This window comes from Camarhynchus parvulus, chromosome 2 (assembly GCF_901933205.1).
Source record: "Camarhynchus parvulus chromosome 2, STF_HiC, whole genome shotgun sequence".
In the NCBI taxonomy this organism is placed as follows: domain Eukaryota; kingdom Metazoa; phylum Chordata; class Aves; order Passeriformes; family Thraupidae; genus Camarhynchus; species Camarhynchus parvulus.
The window spans coordinates 4,681,954-4,701,552 of record NC_044572.1 but is presented as its reverse complement, the minus strand read 5'-3'; the positions used below and the strand labels follow the sequence as shown (position 1 = coordinate 4,701,552).

General features: G+C 41.4%; 1 protein-coding gene across 1 annotated transcript in view; it reads right to left on the bottom strand.

The window, feature by feature from the left end:
- The window catches only part of DLEC1 (DLEC1 cilia and flagella associated protein), a 33,723-nt gene extending 23,827 nt beyond the window's left edge, over window positions 1-9,896 (bottom strand). Inside the window, exons 1-13 of the mRNA XM_030943317.1 lie at window positions 9,545-9,896; window positions 8,602-8,742; window positions 7,900-8,056; window positions 7,100-7,210; window positions 6,043-6,194; window positions 5,569-5,786; window positions 5,246-5,327; window positions 4,771-4,858; window positions 3,810-3,983; window positions 2,899-3,035; window positions 1,898-1,990; window positions 1,559-1,649; window positions 508-670 (exon numbers count right to left, since the gene is read on the bottom strand). Of these exons, the coding sequence (XP_030799177.1) occupies window positions 508-670; window positions 1,559-1,649; window positions 1,898-1,990; window positions 2,899-3,035; window positions 3,810-3,983; window positions 4,771-4,858; window positions 5,246-5,327; window positions 5,569-5,786; window positions 6,043-6,194; window positions 7,100-7,210; window positions 7,900-8,056; window positions 8,602-8,742; window positions 9,545-9,802 (1,865 nt within the window). The 5' untranslated portion in view covers window positions 9,803-9,896. The remainder of the gene's footprint in view (window positions 1-507; window positions 671-1,558; window positions 1,650-1,897; window positions 1,991-2,898; window positions 3,036-3,809; window positions 3,984-4,770; window positions 4,859-5,245; window positions 5,328-5,568; window positions 5,787-6,042; window positions 6,195-7,099; window positions 7,211-7,899; window positions 8,057-8,601; window positions 8,743-9,544) is intronic.
- Window positions 9,897-19,599: the final 9,703 nt, after the last annotated feature.

Here is a 19,599-nt window from a genome sequence, read left to right as displayed (position 1 = left end):
AGGAACCATGTGAGAGTTTTAATGTGAGTTAATTACACTGGGCTCCCATTTTGATCCAGTGGAGTCCAGGATGTATTATGACTTTTCTATGGGAGATGTCTACACTCAGAATTGTATGCTTGGAAGCATCTATTCCCTGCACTATGAAAGGAAAAGAGTGCTTATCTCAGTTGCAGAAGTGTATATAGCAGACATTTAAAATTAGATAAATTTCCCCTGGATCACCTTGTATTTCCTGCAACCATGTATATTTATGAATTTTTTGTAGCTTGACCTCTATCAAAGCAAATATATTGACCTTGGCTAATGGCTGCTCTAACACTTGAACAATGCACAACATTCCTTGAACTTTAATTACCAAATAAGGAACAAAAAGAAGCAAAGATTCTGCAAAAAGTTTATCAAGGGCACGAAGGTTTCTCCAGCTTGAGAGAGCAGAGTATGACAAATGAGATCCCGAGCAGCATGCCCACACTGCAGAGCATTACTCTGACAGCAGCTACCTACGTGGAGTTCCTTAAGACCAGGATCTTCTCCTTAGTGCTCAGGGGGTTTTGGGGCTCGAAGCGTATGAGGTGCTGTGCTGTTGCATCAGTGACTTCACCCAGCTGAGCTTTGCTTTCTCCACCTGTGACAAACAAAAGCTCCAGAGCAATCACCTCTCCAAGCCCTGGAAGAAATAATTAGGTATTGCTGTTTACCATCTGACTATTAACATAGCTCACATCATCAACAGCAAATGTCATTAATGTTCATTACTGATTATATCTGGAGTTTCCTCAAGTTTCAGAGCTCCAATGTGTTAACTGTAAAATATTTTCCTGATGTTGTGTTTATCAACATGGATTAACAGAGACCTTCTGTTCATGAATTGCATAGACAGGGATTTCAGGGCCACAACCTCAGCTCACTTACATCAGCATGTTTTCACTGAACTAAGCAGGGTGTTTACAGGGGTTGACAATGTGGCTCTCAGATGTTTTGAGCAGTAGATTAAAATGAAAACATGCAGCAAATGAAGTATTAAAAAAATCCAAAGTAAATACATGTGATAAAGTGGTTCAATAGATGACAAACCAAGCCTCCTGTTATAGCACTCACAGTTATATTACAGTACAAGCACCAACATTTACAAGAATTTGAACTGGTTTCATTAGTTAATCCAAAGACTGCCTACCTCAAAAAGTCCAAATGTGGTTCATTTCTGCCCTGTTACACCTCATGTTTCATAGCTTGTCAAGTTATCTTATTGACAGAAAAATAAAACAGATGAGTTGCACCTGGCAACTGGTTTTCTTTTCTGTGACTTGGTGACATTTTACATTTGGATTTTTGCCTACCAAAGGTCAGGAGCTCAATGTTTTCTGAATCCAGTGTATTTCATGCAGTGGGAAGGAGCAGTAACAACAATACAAAAAAAAAAAAAAAATCCAGCAGGGGACACATTAAGTATTTGCTTAATCCAGTGATATAAAAGGTTACCATCACACTTCATGCCAACAATCACCACTCACATTATCTAAATATCTACAGAATTAGAAAAGTGCTAGAAACAAACCTGAGACTGTAACATATTTGCTTGGATAATTGTCACACAAAATGGTGAATGTTTGCTGGGAGGCTTCCGGCAAAGAAGGGAAAAACACTACCTGAAAAAGAGAAGGCAAATAGCAAGGTCTGTAACTGTTTTCTCTCCCCGAAGTAATAAACTTCAATTAGCAAATATTCCCTGAAGGACAGTTTTAGTAAGTAGTAGTTAAAAGTAACACTTGCAAGAAACAGAAACAATTTTTGCTCACACAAACCCAAACTTGCAAGGTCCAGCCCGGTCTTCTAAAATGACCTTGTTAATTTATTTGGTGAAGTAAAAAACCTTTCTACAGCAGTTGGCACTAACCTGTACTGTTGCATTCTGCCCTGGAGCTAGCTCCAAACCACCAGGCTGGATCCCAAAAGGATCCTGTACCACAAAATCAGCAGTGGCAGCCACCTAAGGTATTAAAACAAACAAACAAAAAGATTAATAAACTAAATGGATCAGATTTTTGCATTTAAAACACAGATTTACCTGAAACAGGCAGTATTCTACAACATCACTATTTTACCTGTTACCATACTTTTTTCACACGTCTCAAAAGTATGGCTCATAAATATGGCTTAATTAAAAAAAAACAAAAAACAACAACTGCTCCCTGCTTTATAATGACCTTGGTGAAAGCAGGAGGGAAAGTGCAGTCTCTGAAGACAAATGACAGGGTCAGAAGCCCTAATATTCATGTTTACAGCAGAACAGCTCCACCTGAGAGAGGAGCTCTGTCTCTTTCCCAATGCTTAAAACTCACTTTGAGTTGGAACTGTAAAGTCTCTGGAGGGACAACCTGGCCCATCTGCTCTTTCTCCAGCATCAAAAATGCCAGTCCACCCATCCTATTTCATCTCCTCTGTCCATCTCTGGTTTGTGATGGGGAGCTACAGACAGAGCAGGGCTGGATTGGATTGCTGTGTCTACAGGAGCAGCAAGGTCAGTAGGGGATGTTTTTGTCGAGGTGGGAGAGGAAATTACCTCAAGCAATGCTAGAGCTGATAGCATTTCTATTTGCTTCAAGGGCAAGGTTAAAGTTTGAGCCAGATTTCCTTTCCCTCATCTATGCCTCAGTTTACCTCTCCCCTGAGCAGGGCAAGCTCTTCCACAGGAAAACCAGAGCACAAGAAGGAGGCACAGCCATTCAGGGAGACTGGTCTTCAGGATAAAGTGAATTCCTGAAGGAATGGCACAATGCAGATGTCTCCAGCAAGGCCTTATGACTTCTGTGCTAATACAACATGATTGTTTAAAAGGCCTTCACACCAGGGCACCCACACCATGCTGGGTCCAGCATTACCCTTCTAACCACTCACCCCAGAATCAGGAGCTGGCCAAACTTTCCCTGGCATTATAGAGAACTTCCCAGTCCTAACTCCCTCATTTCTGCACAAAATTGCTGTTGTTTTTATTCCTCCAACAAGGCAGGAACCACAGTTTATAAAGTCAGGCACTGCAAGGAGTAACACAGAAAATCAGACTCCAGAGAGAGCAAAGGCTGCTGATTAAATAACTCTTTACAGACATTACTGCGTGAGACCACGCCAGGTTTTGCAATCCTAAACCCCCTCAAATTCTTTCCATTTCAAAGTTGGACAGTGTGAGATGTATATTTCTACATTCATCTTACATTTTAATGATGTAAGATGACCTTTCCTCCTTAAAGATTATTGAGTGATAAAAAGTAAGATGATTTTTTTTACAAAAGCTCATTATAACAGGAAAGGTGAATTTACAAAAAATCAAAGCAAACTTTTGCAAAAGTAATCCTGTTTATTATAGTTGAACTTAGGTATCTGAGAGGTGCAGGTATACCATATCCATATATAATTAATTTCACATTCCATGAACATTAATTAATAGCACCAAATAGTTATAACTAAATCATAATTCCATAATATTTATAATTAGTAATTACAATTGGGAGTTCAGGAATGAACAAAACACAAACCTAGAAATGTGGCCCCTACTCACTTCTCTAACATAGTGAGCAAGAAGAGCCTGAGATGGTAAGAACAAATAATTGAGGAAAAATCCAACAGGATTACATTTCAATAACTAATAAACCTGGCTAAGTGAAAATGAGATAGATATCAAAATGCAGAAACTGCACTGCCAATTTTTTCCACATTTGTTTTGTGAAACAAAACAAAATTGAAGACAGTCACATTAAAAAACCCCAAGTCTGCTTAACTTTAGAGAAATTTAGTATTTGGACACTACTGACATGTTAATACTGGAAGTGATACTTTAGCTTGGACTGGGATGACAAAAGATTCTGATACTTGACTCTCCACTAATATATGATCTTCATACTCTCCCAGGTATTCAGGAATAAACTGGACTGTATACTGGCATGCCATCCCAGGAGCAATCATTCCTCCCTTTCCTGGATATTTTCCTTGGGGGGAAAAATAAAAACAAAAAAAAAAAAGGCAGAAAATGAAAACAAAAATTAAAATCTCCCCAAATTGGCAGTAGTATTTATGATCACATTTTCCTCTGGAAATATGCCTATAAATTCCCCCCAGTTATTGCCTAATTCAAGCTGATAAAAAGGGATGAGCACAAGAGGCCTGGCAGTGCAATCTGAGAATGTGCACATGTTCCAGGGAGCTCAAAGATTGCTTTGTCTGAAATAGACTCCTCAGAAACACAGAAAAGAGTGAGGAGAAACTTAGAGACATTACCCAGTTTTTCTTTACTATGAGACAAAAGGGTTTCCATGGAGGCACCTAGCTTCTAAATATTCCTCCAATTCTTGGGGTATCACAATCTCCCTAGGCAATCTATCCCAGTGCCTGGCTATCCTACTGTAGGAAAGAGAATTTTCTTAACTTTCTAACCTATCCTTCTGTATTGCAGTATGTTATTTCTTGCTCTCTCCTTGTAAATTTTTAAGTGGAAACTCCATCTGTTCCTAGAGCAATTTTGGATAAGATTCAATCTAGGTATTCCATGGACATATTTCAATCTAACATCAAACACTTTAATTTAGTCCTCTTGAATTCCTCATTAGACCATCTCAATCTGCTTCTGAGTTGCATGTGAGTGGCCTTAACTCAGCTGTCAGTTTCTAAAGAACTGAGCACTATGGAAAACAGAACATCTCTGGAAAATCTTTGTTAGAGCAGATAAATTAGATTTTGTATGTGTTAACATTTTAAAGGCAGAAAAAGAACCCTTACCTGGCCAAATGAAAAATACTGAAGAAGAGGGAGGGATAAGTCTTACATGTTGACCTGTTGAAGTGATGTTCCGTAGCTCTACAGTCATCTTCATTAAAAAAAAAATAAAATGCTCCATTGTATTTATCATCACTCATTAAAATATTTGCAATTCCCTGGTACTACTGCTAGGAGTAACTACTTCATCATCACAACCAACCCCAAAATCCCAGTTTATTCAATAGAGGCTGAATCAGAGAGTACCAAAACAAAGCAGAGACTGAGAAGAGCCCATTTAGTCTTCACTGGTTTGTGTGTCAGTGGCAGGTGTGATGGAATATCTTCAAGGAAATTAGAGGGTCATAAATTCAATATACAGAAGAAACTCAGACTTTTATTAAAATTCAGACAGGCCAAACATTGGGTGAAATATGTAGATCATGATAGGATATAATTCTTCAGGGAGGCAGTAACTCTCTGCAAAGAACGTTCTCACCTCATAAACCTGCCCAGCTTTATCATACAAAAACAGGACAGAAGGTGGACTGGCAAGAAACACAGGAACAAATGAGGTATCACTGAAAGATTAAAAAAAAAAAAGAGACATTATCTTACTGCCTGGTTCTCTAAATACCGATAAAGTGAGAGGTTGCAAAATATCTCCTTTGGCAAAACTAAAATATCATACAGATGTATTTTGTTATTAAGAAACTATATAAGAAATTTAGCTCAAAATATCTCTGGGTAAATCCACAGCAATTCTATAGTGGAGCTCTATTCATTCCAGCCCAGAAACCAGAAATTGTACACGCTGCATACCCTTTGCTATCTTCTGCTTTTCTTCTGGCTATGATTTCTTCCACTTTTTCTTGAGAAATTACAAGAGATTTGCCTCCATCCAGAGTATTTGGTGGGAAAAAGCGTGGATTCTTCAAGTAATTCTGTCTTTTCTCAAGTCTGGAGAGGTACTCACTTAATTCCTCTGCTTTCCAGGAGTTACTCTCTTTCCTGGCTCGTTTCTGTGAGGCTTTAATTTTCTTAGAAAAACAAGAGTGCATAGTGCAACATGAAACACAGGGATCTTGAGGATGAGGAAAAAGGGAGCTGCACATGTGTAATTAAAGCTACACAGCAATGAAAATTGATTTAGAAAATACAGTATTTCTCCTTTTTTAACAGAGGAAATATAAATACTGGAGTCAAATCAACAATGGGTTGATATTCACGCTTTGTTGCAGAAAGAGCAACAGGCCTTACAGATCAGGCACACTAAAAGTAAGTTGTAAAATGTACCTTACTGATGGTTTTAGCCTCAAGGCTGGAGTCTTGGACAGAGGACAGAGCTGAAGACACACTTGTCCCACTGTCAGTTAAGTAGACACTCTCATCCAGTGAAAAAGCACGTTGTTTACGTGCCCCTTTCAGGTATCCAGGTTCTGATTCTCCTGCAATTCAAAGAAAAAAAAATATTCTGTAAGAGGAAAACATAAATGACAAATATTTAGTCTAAGGATAGGTGTATGAGTTTATTTTAAGGCTTGTTGCTGGCAAAAATCCTCTAGAATTCAATGTATTTTTAGAACTTATTTTGTGCAAACAAAGCTTAGTACTTCAATAAGAAAGCTTTCAGAAGCACTAATTAAACAATCTGTAAACACTTATATTACTCCCAGAAAGATATGTTAGCCTTGTAAGGCAAGTGAGATTTTTATTTTGTTTGGAATTACAATGGAAAAAAACAAAACACAAATCTTGAAATCTGTGACTAAGTTGATTACTCTGAAAAGTTTGTTTTGGCTTGACTGAAAAACTTCATTTCAATGATCCTAAAACCTTTCATCTTGGCTCACACATAAATAAAAGAAGTAGTCTTGACATTGTCCAAAATATTTTCCTTACTGATCTTCACGTGCAAATAAAATCAATATATTTCCAGAACTGGAAAACTTTAAACTCTAAATAAGGAATACAATTTTATCTCACTGAAAATAGTTTTTACTTTAATGTAACTACTTCCATTCTTTAGATACAAGATGTAGTTACAGCTTTTGTGTAATGAAATTGGATGGAGACAGAACACTAATGCAGTTTTTGCGTGAGATGGGAAGAACTGTAAACAAATGTGCAACAATGATCAAATATCATATTTAAGAACATCTAAACTCAGTAGCTTTGAATTTATCAGTTATACTTTGAAAATGTGTTTAGTGGAATCATGCACTTAAAACACTTGAGTCCCTTCTGCTTTGGCAGAAAACGATAAAAATATACTCAGATCTGCTACATCCTCCAATACTTCAGTTATAGAGTGTTCTAAAAAGTCTAAATTACTTTCTGCTTCAAAAATTACCTTTTGGTGCTTTAGCAAGAGGTAATTTCTCAGTGATGTAATCCTCAGGACAGATTAAATTATTTTTTCTGAGAAGTTCATTATCCACAATCCACCGAAAAGAGGATGCCACTGCAACAGGAAAGCCAACAAACAAACAAACAAAAAATCAAAAAAAGCAAAATAACAGCTCCTTAAAACACATTATCTTGATCAATCCGAAGTAATGTTGTTTTTATACCTCATCCCTGTCAAAATATATTATAATATTATATATATTATAATATATATTATACACATCTAATATATTATATACATTATGTGTATATATTATATATATACATATATGTATATATAATATATACACATATATTATATATATTATATATATACATTATAATATGTATAATATTTTATCTATTATATATAGAAGTTACATTGTATTATATAGAACAAAATACATATTATATTTTATAGAAAATAATCTGGTATTTCAATCCCAAGACTTGGACATGCATCTCCACAATTCTAAATTCAGTTCAAATCCAGCTAAGCACCCACTGGAGAAATACTTAATCTGTTTGTTGCTGCTACATATCAAGGTACATATGCTTGTAATATTTAGGTGGTAAGCCCTCAATGCAAATTAAATACCTTGAACATGAGCTGGTTGTTTAGTTTCTCAGTGTTAAACAGATGTTACTCTACTTGAACCTCTGCACAAAATCTTTCAAAGTTGCTCTGTTGATATAAAGCCAACCTCAAATTGGTGTCCAGGTATCATAAGCATGTACTGGGGAGCAACATTCCAGAATCCTCACCTGGTGGCAGCCCCAGTTTACGGAAATCTTTCCCTGCATGAATCTTCATCTGCTTTAGAACCCTTGCCTCTTCACGTTTTGCTCGGGCCTGGGCCCGAATGATCTCCTTTTCTGCTTTGTCAGCTTCTGTCAGTCGGCTCCTGTACTCAGCCAGAAGCTGCCCCGGGCATGGGTGAATAAAGAGAAATTTGGGTTGTTACAGGCAGATGTTTTCTGTTTGTCTTTGAGAGGTAAACACAGACATATTAGTAAAACATCATTTTACAAGCATCAACTGGCCTGCTAAAACACTGTCATTCCACGATGACACAAACCAGAAAAAAAACAACTGTAGCTCAAACCATCCAGCATCAGCCTCTACTTTTATCCACTGACGACAACAGCTTTTGGAGTCATGACAAGATAAGAAACCTGGGACACTGATCAGCAGGTACAGGGAGAAGTTTTCAGCCAGTACAACAGGCATTTAAAGGGCTACTGCTTTTACTGCTTGTACTCTGTGTCTGAAAAGCCAACTAGAGATGACAATATCATGAAGGATCATGTGACTATTAACTTACTTGAATGGTTCTGTGGGAAACTGTGTTCAAGTCAATTTCCATTAAAATGTCAATTGTAGGATCAACACTTCCCTTTAAATTTTATAGAAGATCTAAGTAGGGACTAAAGAGCTCCAAACTCTGACTTGGTTTGGACTTGTACCTTCTCTAGCTCATCTGTATAACTGTCTTGATAAGCACTGTCTCCTCCTTGGGACTTAATCCAGTTTGTTGCCGTGTCCTCCTCCAAAACATCTCCAGTGTACAGGTCCTTAAAGGCACTAGCCAACACATGGGAGATATCCTGGGGAAAAAATGAGGATGTTTAGAGCTTAAAGCAAGAGACAGGATGGGAAGAGATCACTGGGTGCATACAAACAGCTGTAATTATCAAATGGGAAAAGGTACCTGGAAAGGGGATGTGTGTGCACATGAACACTGAGGTGTGGATGTCTGTGTGTGTGTGCTGTGGGACTGTGTGTCTGTGCTGGCTGGAAATGTAGGAGATTGTGATGGACAGAGTTCTCTGTGTGCAAGTGTGTGTGATGGTTTGTGCAGGGATGGGGCTGTGGGAGCGGGGAGAGTGTGTGGGAGGGAGATATGAGCGTTGTACAGGGGATATGTGTGTGTGTGGGCTGTGCAGGGCCTGTGTTTGCGCCCCAGGGCATGTGAGGCTGTTTGTATGGGGGTTTGTGTGTGCAGGGCTCTGTGCGTGAGGCTGTTTCTATAGGGGATCTGTATGTGCAGGGATGTGAGAGGATGTTTGAAGCGGGGTCTGTGTGAGGCTGTGGGTGTGTGTTTGTCAGGCTGTTCATGGCGGGGTCTGTGTGTGAAGCTGATTGCAGGGCGGTCTGTGCGTGATGCTGTTTACACGTGGCTCTGTGTGTGTGCAGGGATATGTGTGTGTGTGAGGCTGTTTGCACTGGGGATCTCCGTGTGTGAAGCTGACTGCAGGGGATGTCTGTATGTGCAAGAGGTCTATGAATGTATCTGTGTGTCCCAAGGGAACAGGTCTGTGTGGCTGTTTTCAGGCTCTGTGTACAGGGGTGAGTTGCGGCCGGGGGCTACGCTATTTGTGCCCGTGCTGCCCAGCCCCACTGCGTTACCTGGGGGTCGCCGCTGAGGCTCCCCTCAGCCAAGCCCAGCCCGGCGTCGGACTCCTGCGTTGGAGCTGCTCCGGATTTGGGGCTACCTTCAGCCATGCCCAGCCCCGCGCCGGAATCCTGCCTGTGGGATTTGGGGTTCTCCTCAGCCATGCCCAGCCCGGCGCTGTGATCCGGCGTGCCGATATTCGGGTTCTCCTCAGCCATGCCGAGCTCGGCGCTATGATCCGCTGTGCCGATATTCGGGCTCTCCTCAGCCATGGCCGGCCCGGCCCCTCCTCAGCCTCCCGGCACCGCCGTTGCCGAGTGACCGTGCGGGCGGGCCGGGCACGGCCTGGCGGTGTAATGGCGGTGCCCCCCCCGCTCCCGGTGCCATCGCCCCTCACAGCCCCGCCGGTGCTCGGGGGGGCTGAGTGCGGCGCCCCGAGGCTCTGAGGGGCTCTTAGCCCCTCTCTTCCCTACTATATACTTGTGATCTTTTAAGGACCAGTAGCTTCGTGACTTAATAAGAAATAAAATATTGACTCGAAACCTGCGAAGGAGATTTGGGCATGGCGGGGGTTGCTCGGCCCTGCGCCGCTGTGCAGGTCGTGGGTGGGAGCTGAGGGAGGAAGAGGCTGAATCCTCCCCTGATTGCCCACACGTGGGACGGGGAGGTTGGGCTCATCCCTGCGGCTGGAACGGGGCTGGGAGATGGAACATTCATCATGAACCCCAACCCATCCATCGCCCTGCTCTGCCTGCGGCGCCCTGGCTGTATACACTGGTTGCTAACAACAGGCTCTACTGAATCCGCTGATATTTTCCATAGAAACCATCCCGGTGTAGATTTTCTCCTTGCCCTGCTGCCTTTTTATTCTTTCTTTCTTTTTCCGCCCCTTCCTCCACTCCTTTTGCTCAGAGTGAAGGCCCCTGGGCTTCTCCATCACTAATGGGGTAATTTGGCTCTATTGGTGAAGTTGGGCAATGTTACACCCTGAACAGAAAATAACTATGGCAAAAATAATTGGGATTTACCAACAGGTGCTTTTCCACCAGCAGATAAGCCAAAGGCTGTGGGTGTAAACCCCACAGCAACCATGGGGGTTGTTGAAATTCATCTTGCTTTTTTTTAGGTATATGGCACATGGGCTTGAGACTACAGGGTGTCACAAGCTTCAGGTCCTCAGCTCTCCAAAGTCTGCATTTGGAATAAAACACCAAATTAAAGCCAGAGGCACTGCTGTGGTTTTAATTTCCCTGTGAAAAAGGAAAGCTTGCCCAAGAGAAACCTTGGCAAATTTGCAATATCCCGTTCAAAGATTAAGGCAGAGAAATCACAGGTGTTTGACAAGGATAGGACCAGTCACCTGTGTTTTCTAATAGAAAAGGTTCACAGCTTTCATAAAATCACAGAATCACTAAGGTTGAAGAAGATCTCTAAGATCATTGACTCCTACCATTACTCCACCACTGCTGAGAACACCACTAAAGCCTGTCACCAAGTGCCACATCCACACAGTTTTTGAAGTGGGTTTTGAAGTCTTCCAAGGGGTGGTGACTCCCCCACTGGCTTGAGCAGCCTATTCCAGTGCTTGATAAACCCTTCAGCAGAGATATTTTCCCTAATATTCAACCTAAACCTTCCCTGGTGCAACTCAAGACCATTTCCTCTGGTCCTGCCCTTATTCCCTGTGAGCACAGCCTGACCCCCCCAGCTGTCCCCTCCTGTCAGGAGTTGTGCAGAACCAGAAGACCCCCCCTGAACCTCCTTTACTCCAGGCTGAGCCCCTTTCCCAGCTCTCTCAGCTTCTCCTTGTTCCAACTTGTGTTCTCAAACAATTTTGTTTCTGTGCAGGCTTGTAGGTTCTCACCTTTAAAATCCACTGCATGCACATTTTAACACGTTTCCATATTAGAAGTCCAACTTTTCTCATCATGTGCTATTACAGTTGATTTTAACATCTGTTTGCTAACTGGAACATTAGTAAAATCCAGCATTTTAAAAAAGAATTCTTTCCCAGCCTTTAAAATGGTGACAGTAAAGCAGATGTTTTTGTTTAAAACAGTATATAGAAGCACATGAAAACTGACTGTGGAAAAAACTTTCTGTACTTTCATCTTTACTGTCTTTCAGTAACTTGCCAAACACATCATCTCAGCTTAGAAGCTGGATTTTGTTTTTTCAAAGTACAGTCTATAAAATCTGGAAGTGAAGGTGAGATCCATCTGCCCAGAAGCCAACTGTAGGATCAGAAGGAGGGGTGTAAACCACTGTTCCAGAGCAATGCACAATTGTTTCCCATATGACAATGGGATATTTTTCCTTGGATTTCCATTTTTATGCCATCCTCATTTACTCAGATAAACTTAAAAAATAAATGCCACAGTTCCTATTGTAAAACTGTTTAATTCACATATCTATATGTCACAGATACACATTTTCATAAACATATGATGAACATTAAGAACAATCTGCATCTATATCTATCTCATCATTACAAAATATTTAAGTTCTAAAGGCTGAAGAGAGACCCATGCATGTAGAGAATGAAAAAAAAAAACCCAACCCAAACAATAATTTATCCTACATGTATAGGTATAAATATACAGGTATAAATATTTATATATGTAAATGTACACACCTTCTTTAACTGCTATGTATGACTTCTACCACGTGTTTCACCTTGCATTTCCCCTCTGTACCATGTAAGGCTGAATTTTATGGTGGGTTTTAGGTTTGGATTGGGTGTGTGGATCTGAACAGACTCCCAAGGGCCCCACCTTGGTGCTTGTTGCAGCGTGGAGCACAGGGGGATTTTTCTTGGAGGAAACTAATCTGAAACTGAACTGTCCAGGATCACCTCATCTGCTCCATCAGCTAATGGGCTCAGTCTACAGGACCAGGAACAAGCTAATTTGAAATAAAGTATGCCCAAATGCTTGTCACAGATCTTAGAGGAATCATAAATTCTGCTAAAATACAGATTATTCCACTTTTTAAAGCAGTCTCCATGTCTTGTCAGGATCATGTTGCTTTTCTGTATTTATTTTCACACTCCCCAGGTGGTCCCCACACATTCTTTGTTATCCCATGGGGACTGTTCAAAGTTCCTCTGTTGTCCAAACTCCTTCTTTCTTCTGGTAGCCACATGATCAGAAAAAGTAATTCCTGTTGTAATGTACCAAAATCAGAGTCCTGGAGGTGATTTGTTCAGGCACCCAGGTACCAAATGACACCATGATAGGACAAGCCCAGCTCCTTGTTTCTCCTTGTTCTAAGACTGAAAATAACAGAACATTTTTGCATGTAAAATAGCTGGATGTGATTTAAACACAAACAGGGAGCTCAGTTACTGAACAAGAGGTTATGTGTACGTAACAGAATTGCAGAGTGGAACTGTATCTTACATTTTTTACAAAAATATCAAGCTCCATACCAGTTTTATTTACCTTACTCCTCTTTTATCAAAAATATAGATAGATTTTATGTCCTGGGTCTGTAAGTCAGCCAGCGCATTTCTTATTATTTTTATATTTATAACCAATGGACTAGAATCTAACTAGATTATAACTAGAATCTTAAATTATTGTGAATATATATTCCTTAAATGTGCAAACACTGGAATAGTAATAGCTTTCTTTCAATGCTTGGGGAAAAGTTCATACATTTATCTTCCAAGTGATCCCAAAATCTTCACTAATATCAGTGGACTTCTTTAGAGAGGGAGCACTCATTATAGTAATTCTACTTACTTGGTTTTGAAAGGTTTCTTTGAAATGATGAAATTTATGACACTCTTAAAAATAAAAAATTTGCCCCCTTTGTGTTAATACAACAGTATGGATTAATTTAGAAATAGGTACCTATCTCAAATGTAAACATAATTTAAATATATATATACACATATACATATTAACCTTAGCTTGTATATTGATCTTTAAAAAAAACACAAATTCTTGGGGTTCAGAATGCATTAAGATTCCACATATTTTTGATATTTTTAGCATTTTCTGGCAACAAGACAAGTCATGCAGGCTTCAGGTGGCATTCTTTAGAAGTGGAAAATCAAGGGAACTGACACTGCAGTGCTGCCTTCTGCTCTGGAGGCATTGCCCTGATTTGCATGCTTGCACCTGGGCAGCAGAAAATTATTTCGAATTATTTATTATTTTTTGCTAAGTTTTTTTTTTGGGGGGGATTTCACGAAGTAATTCCTAAAAGTGCAGTGATGAATGATTCACTTTGACATTGCTGCCCTCCAGTGGTCCTGTTAAGGTTTCTATGTTTTCAGGAAAGCCTTTAAAAACAAACATTGCATTAGATCTTTGTTTTGATCAGGCAACTGAGCAGGCATTAATATTTCCATCTATGCAATCTGGCATATTCTCTTACCAGTATTGGGTAAAATGCTTTTCACTGGCAAAACTACGTATTAACTTGTAATTACTGCAGATGCAGCCAAACAAGTATCACTGGAATGCAGCTGTCCTTTGCATGTTACTCTGGAAGTCACTCCTTCCTTCTTCCTTCTTCTTGAAGAAGAGCTAAAGCCAACATCCACAAAATGACTTTAAAACCCAAGTAAAATTTGCAGATAAGGAAAATGGAGAAATGGCCTTTCACTTTCAGGTGAAAAGTGCCAAAGAGCTCATTTGCTAAAAGCTGCCTTCTCCCAATGCACAGCTTTCCTGTCCTGCCAAAGTTGTTTTTTTCTTCAAATGTCCTGGTTTGGAGACAGTCTGTATCTTACAGATATGACCTTGCTGGATGTGCTGTGGTCATTTCTAGTTCTCCTGGAGGCAGTCTGAAATAACCTGCAACTGGAAGTTCCCCCTGGATATTTTTCATTATTTTGCCACTCTTTCCTGACATGAGCCAACCATATCACTTGCTTGCAGTTTACATTTCCTGATTTTAAGCATTTCTGTGTTTCCTGCACTTCTTTCCTGTACCTAGAAGTCTGTCCCTCTCTAAAACATGTCAGTGGGTATTGCTGTGCTTCTGCTGAAATACTTACGCTGTAATTTCACTCAAGCCACATGGGATTTACAAACCAGACACACCCAGCAAGTAAGAGAAGCATGTGGAAAATGCATACACAAAGGGGCCAGTCATCCCTTTTTGGCACTGTCTGGGCAGATACATCACTCTAATTAAACTGGAAATGGGCTACGCCTCCACACAGAGATCCTGGGATCCTCCATGAAACCTCTCCATGCAGAGATCCTGGGATCCTTCACACTCCCATCCATGCAGAGATCCTGAGATCCTCCATGAAACCTCTCCACAGAGAGATCCTGGGATCCTCCATGAAACCTCTCCATGCAGAGATCGTGGGATCCATGAGACCACTCCATGCAGAGATCCTGGGATCCTTCACACTCCCATCCATGCAGAGATCCTGGGATCCTCCATGAAACCTCTCCATGCAGAGATCCTGGGATCCTTCACACTCCCATCCATGCAGAAATCCTGGGATCCTCCATGAAACCTCTCCACACAGAGATCCTGGGATCCATGAGACCACTCCACACAGAGATCCTGGGATCCTCCATGAAACCTCTCCATGCAGAAATCCTGGGATCCTCCATGAAACCTCTCCACACAGAGATCCTGGGATCCATGAGACCACTCCACACAGAGATCCTGGGATCCTCCATGAAACCTCTCCATGCAGAGATCCTGGGATCCTTCACACTCCCCTCCACACAGGGGTCCAGCTGGAGGATGCAGTGCAGGTGTGACACCGTTGCTCTCAGGCAGAGCAGAACAAGGGGCTCCCACTCCACTGGCACGTTCCCAGATCCCTGGGTCAGAGAGGACTATTGGGTTACAGAGTCTAACCTCCTTTTCTCAAAAGTTATTACCTCTAACCCAAAACAATTTAACCCAGTGACATCTTTTGTTAAAATCAGAGATTTTCATTTTATGTTCCTATGACTATATGGGGTTCCATCAATTATTTGTAAGGACTCTATGAAAACTAACAAGGAAATAGATTTAAAAGCCAGTATTTGCCTTCTTCTTACAGATACACCTTTTGTCCCCAAATTAAAGAATAAGGTCAGCATTTTCACACTCCATAATATTTTCACCTGTGATCATAAAAGGCTCTACTCAGTGATAGTTTTGGAAGAAATCCATTTCTTGGCACCTGGTGGTGGATCACAGCCTTCATCTCTCCAGATCTTAAAGATTTTGTTGTAGAGAGAAATGTTTAACTGATGCTTAATAGTGTTCATCCACCCTTTAGGGGCATCACTGGGGAGCTGTATGTGCCCAGATTCCAGGTTTGTACATATATATATATACACACACACACATGTACATGGATTAGGTTTGTGTGAACCTCTTCCGTCCTGGAAGCAATCTGACGTGCCATGGCAGAACTCCACAACAGCTAATTTATGCTGCTGGGAATAACCCAATGATTGACACTTTTTCATAGGAAATATGGTCCTTTCTTCCCTTCTGGGTTTCAGTTCTTTTGGAAGTTCTTTCTACATAGCCGCCAGGATTTCTATATATGCAAAAATAAACCTTGGAAGAGGAGAAACTTGCAGTCTGTTCCTTCTGCTTTTCTCATCACCCTTGGGAGCTCCTGTCTGAAATCACCCTGCTACTTATTTTTTATCCTCTTGTGATTTACCTGTCTGGGCTCATTCATCCAGGCTATGGCTGTCAGAAAACCATGGCTTGGGCATGTCTTGTGCTGTGCCAGTGCCTCAGTACTTTACCAGGTTACCCCTCTTATCTTGTCATCTTGTGCAAGAGGAATTAAACCTCTTTTTTCTTACCTTTATCCGGCAAGTGTTTTCTCAGCAAACTGTCACAATTGATTTGTAGATATTCCCCTGCTCTCCTGGTTTGGGTGAGTGAATCAGATGAATTAGTTAGAGGGAAAAATGCAAATCATTCTTCCATGCCTGTCTGTGCTCCAGGTGTCTGTAATGTGAGGATGTGCTGAACAAGGCCCTCAGCTGGTAAAGGATGGGGTTAGGTCTGAATATTTGGAGTAGAAGATGGAGAAGACTCAAAATTTGCCTCCTGTAAAGTGCAGAGCAATGAGGAACTGCCACCTAACTCAGAAGGAAAAGGAATCCCAACCCCTCTAAGAACATCTGGAAAAAAGCTTTTTACATTTTACCTTGAGTTATTTTCAGCTCCCAGAAAACTGCTGATTTAGGCCAAGCTCCAAACAATATCTTTCCTGGAGATGTTGTTTCAGGGTGATGAATAGGGTAGGTTTAAATGGATTTTTATCCCTTTATTTCCAGGAACTTGGGCTCAGATGAATGACCCAGAAGGCCAGCTGAGTTAGGGCTGTACAACTGACCACAAACATCTTGCTCTAGTTCTAAAACATCATCTCAAAGAGGCTTTTTATTAACTTTGGGACAACATGAGTATGGCTTGCTAAAACTACTTCTAAAAGCCCTTGCAGGGCTTTTTTTTAGTTTGAGACATAAGTAATTTTTTCCCAGGAAACACAATGTCATCTGCTGCAAAGGGTTGGAGTGCAAGGAGGGGACAAGGAGAGGGCATGAAGCTGTAGCGACCTGGAATTGATGACAGGAATGAAAAGGAAGGGATTTGGATTTGCTAAAGAGGCCTGGTCTCATTTTTAATTTCTCCAAACTGTGCCTTAGCTCCTGTGGATTGGGAGGAATCTCACTGGAAAGTGTTTGTAGCAGTCAAGATAACTTGGTATGAGAGAAAGAAAATCCATCCCACTGGGATGGGAGAGAGTGAGAGGTGGTGATGTCCTGAGGGCAGGCAGAGTCTGTCATCAGCAAAATGCACAGCTGTGTTATCGCCTCTCTTTCCCAGTGTATTATTTCATTTTTGCTGGTAGGGGAAGATAAGGGTGGCTCAGCCAAACCATCAGGCTTGTGTGTGTGAGCCCTGCAGCAGATCAAAGGCAGTGAGTTCACCAGCCAGAGGAACTGGGACCTGCCTAGAAAATCAGCATCTTCTTTCCTGCCTAGGATAGCAGGACACAATCAGTGGTACCCTTTTACCATGCCCAGGAAATAATGAAACAAGGTACATGTGTATGTCATTTTCCTTCATTTATTGCCATCTAACTGGCCTTCACTGCAGGCCCTGGGACAAGGAACAGCCCCAATGTGGAGGTCCCAAAATAACTGGTTTTCTCCCCATTATGCCCTGCCCATGCCTAACAACCCATCTATTAAGCTGATTGTGTTTGTATCATAACATACCTCTGGGCAGGCTACTCTAGGAGGTACTTACATTATACTTTAACATTTTAGGGCTTATTTCTAACTCAAGAGTTCCCTTAGAGGTCTGAGTAAGGAAAGGTCTCCCAAGGGGAAGGTTTTGCTCTTAGGACAGTGCTGTCTACAGTTGCCCCCATGTAAAATGCCCAAGGATACATGATACATGTACTAGGGTAGGCAGGATCCATACATTGATCCAGGCTCTGTAGGGACTGGCAGCCTTGAGGAATAAAAACCAGTGGCCAGCTGGGACAACCTGCAGCACTTGAAATGACATGGAGACTTCAGTGTTTACACAGCCAAATGTTGTTTTTACAGTTGTTAAGTTCAAGGAGCAGCACTTTTCTCCCCTCCAGGAGCACTCAGAAACTGTCAGCAACTGATTAAAATCAAAGTATGACCTAAAGTTTTACACTTTCACATGAAATTCACTACAGTGTTGATTTTGACCTGGAAAGAGCCAGTTACCTAATACAAGAAGAAATTTTTGCATTTGGGGGCTCCTCCATTTTTTTTTTTGTATTCAATGGAATGGGCAAATTCTTTTTTTATAGCCCTTGGCCTTAAAAATACAAACTCCTGCATCCCTCCAGCAGCACAGAATTATCCTTGATGCATTAGAAAGTGTGAAAAACCCTTCAAAAGCTCATTTTAACCCGAACTGCAGCTGGCATCTTGGAATGAAATGCATCAGGTCTTCATCCTGATTGGAGTTGAAGAGAGCATGTCCCATCATGTCCTCCTGGCATGGTTGTGTGCTGAAACTCCACAGGCTTTCAACACTTTAAAGTGAAACTGTTCATTAAGCAGCCAAAGCTGGTTTGTTGGGTTGTCTTATGCTTTGGCAAGGCAGCTCTTTTTACCTTTCATCCAAAGGAGAGCTAACACTGATAAAAAGCAGGAGTCTGTCCGCTGTCACTGTCATATTTTCTGAAAAATCCCCTTGCCAGGATTCTTCTCCTGGGAAGCTGAGAAGCCTCAGAGAAAAAGGAAAACCGTATTATCTCATTTGCTTCTCCAGTGTTTTGCTGCTTTGGAATGTGGTTTGGAGATTGTTTATCCAACAGGTGGTTGTTTGATTGGTTTCACGTGAATTATTTTAACTTAATGAGCAATCACGGTCAGGCTGTGTCAGGACTCTGGAAGGAGTCACGAGTTTTTCATTATTATCTTTCAGCTTTCTGTCTGTATCCTTTCTCTATTCTTTAGTATAGTTTAGTATAGTATTCCATAATATCATATCATATCTCATCATAAAATAATAAATTAGCCTTCTAAGACCACGGAGTCAGATTCATCATTTCTCCCAAAGATGGGGGACTCAGAAAATACCACAGAAACTATTTCTACAGAAATTCTGCTATTTCTGTAGAAAAATAGATGTCTGATGGGGATTCTCCCCTTCTGCTCCACCAAGCAAGTGGCCAGAGACAGCAAGGGGAGTGAAGTTTTCCCAGTTCAAGTATCACATGGTGGGCACAAGGGTAGGTAAGAGCATAATTCAGACTAGATGGATGAGGGAAGCCCTGAGGAGCTTAGGGAGGTGCCTGAGGTGCCACAAACTCAAAGGCAAAGCCCAGACGGTAGTTCCAGGGTTGTATCCTCTGGTTGTTGTGCATCCCAAGGGCTCGGAGCTGGGATCCCACAGCAATGCTCCCAGCAGTGGGGCAGCTCCGAGTGTGACTTTCCGGGAATTGTTCCCAAGGCATGTCCGCGTGCAGTTGCACAAACCAGGGCTCCTCTGGCCAGAGGGGGGACGTGTCTGTGGGAAGGCTTCGATGGTTGAGGTGCCTGACAACAGGAGCAGGAAGGAAATGAGTCATTCAACCTTT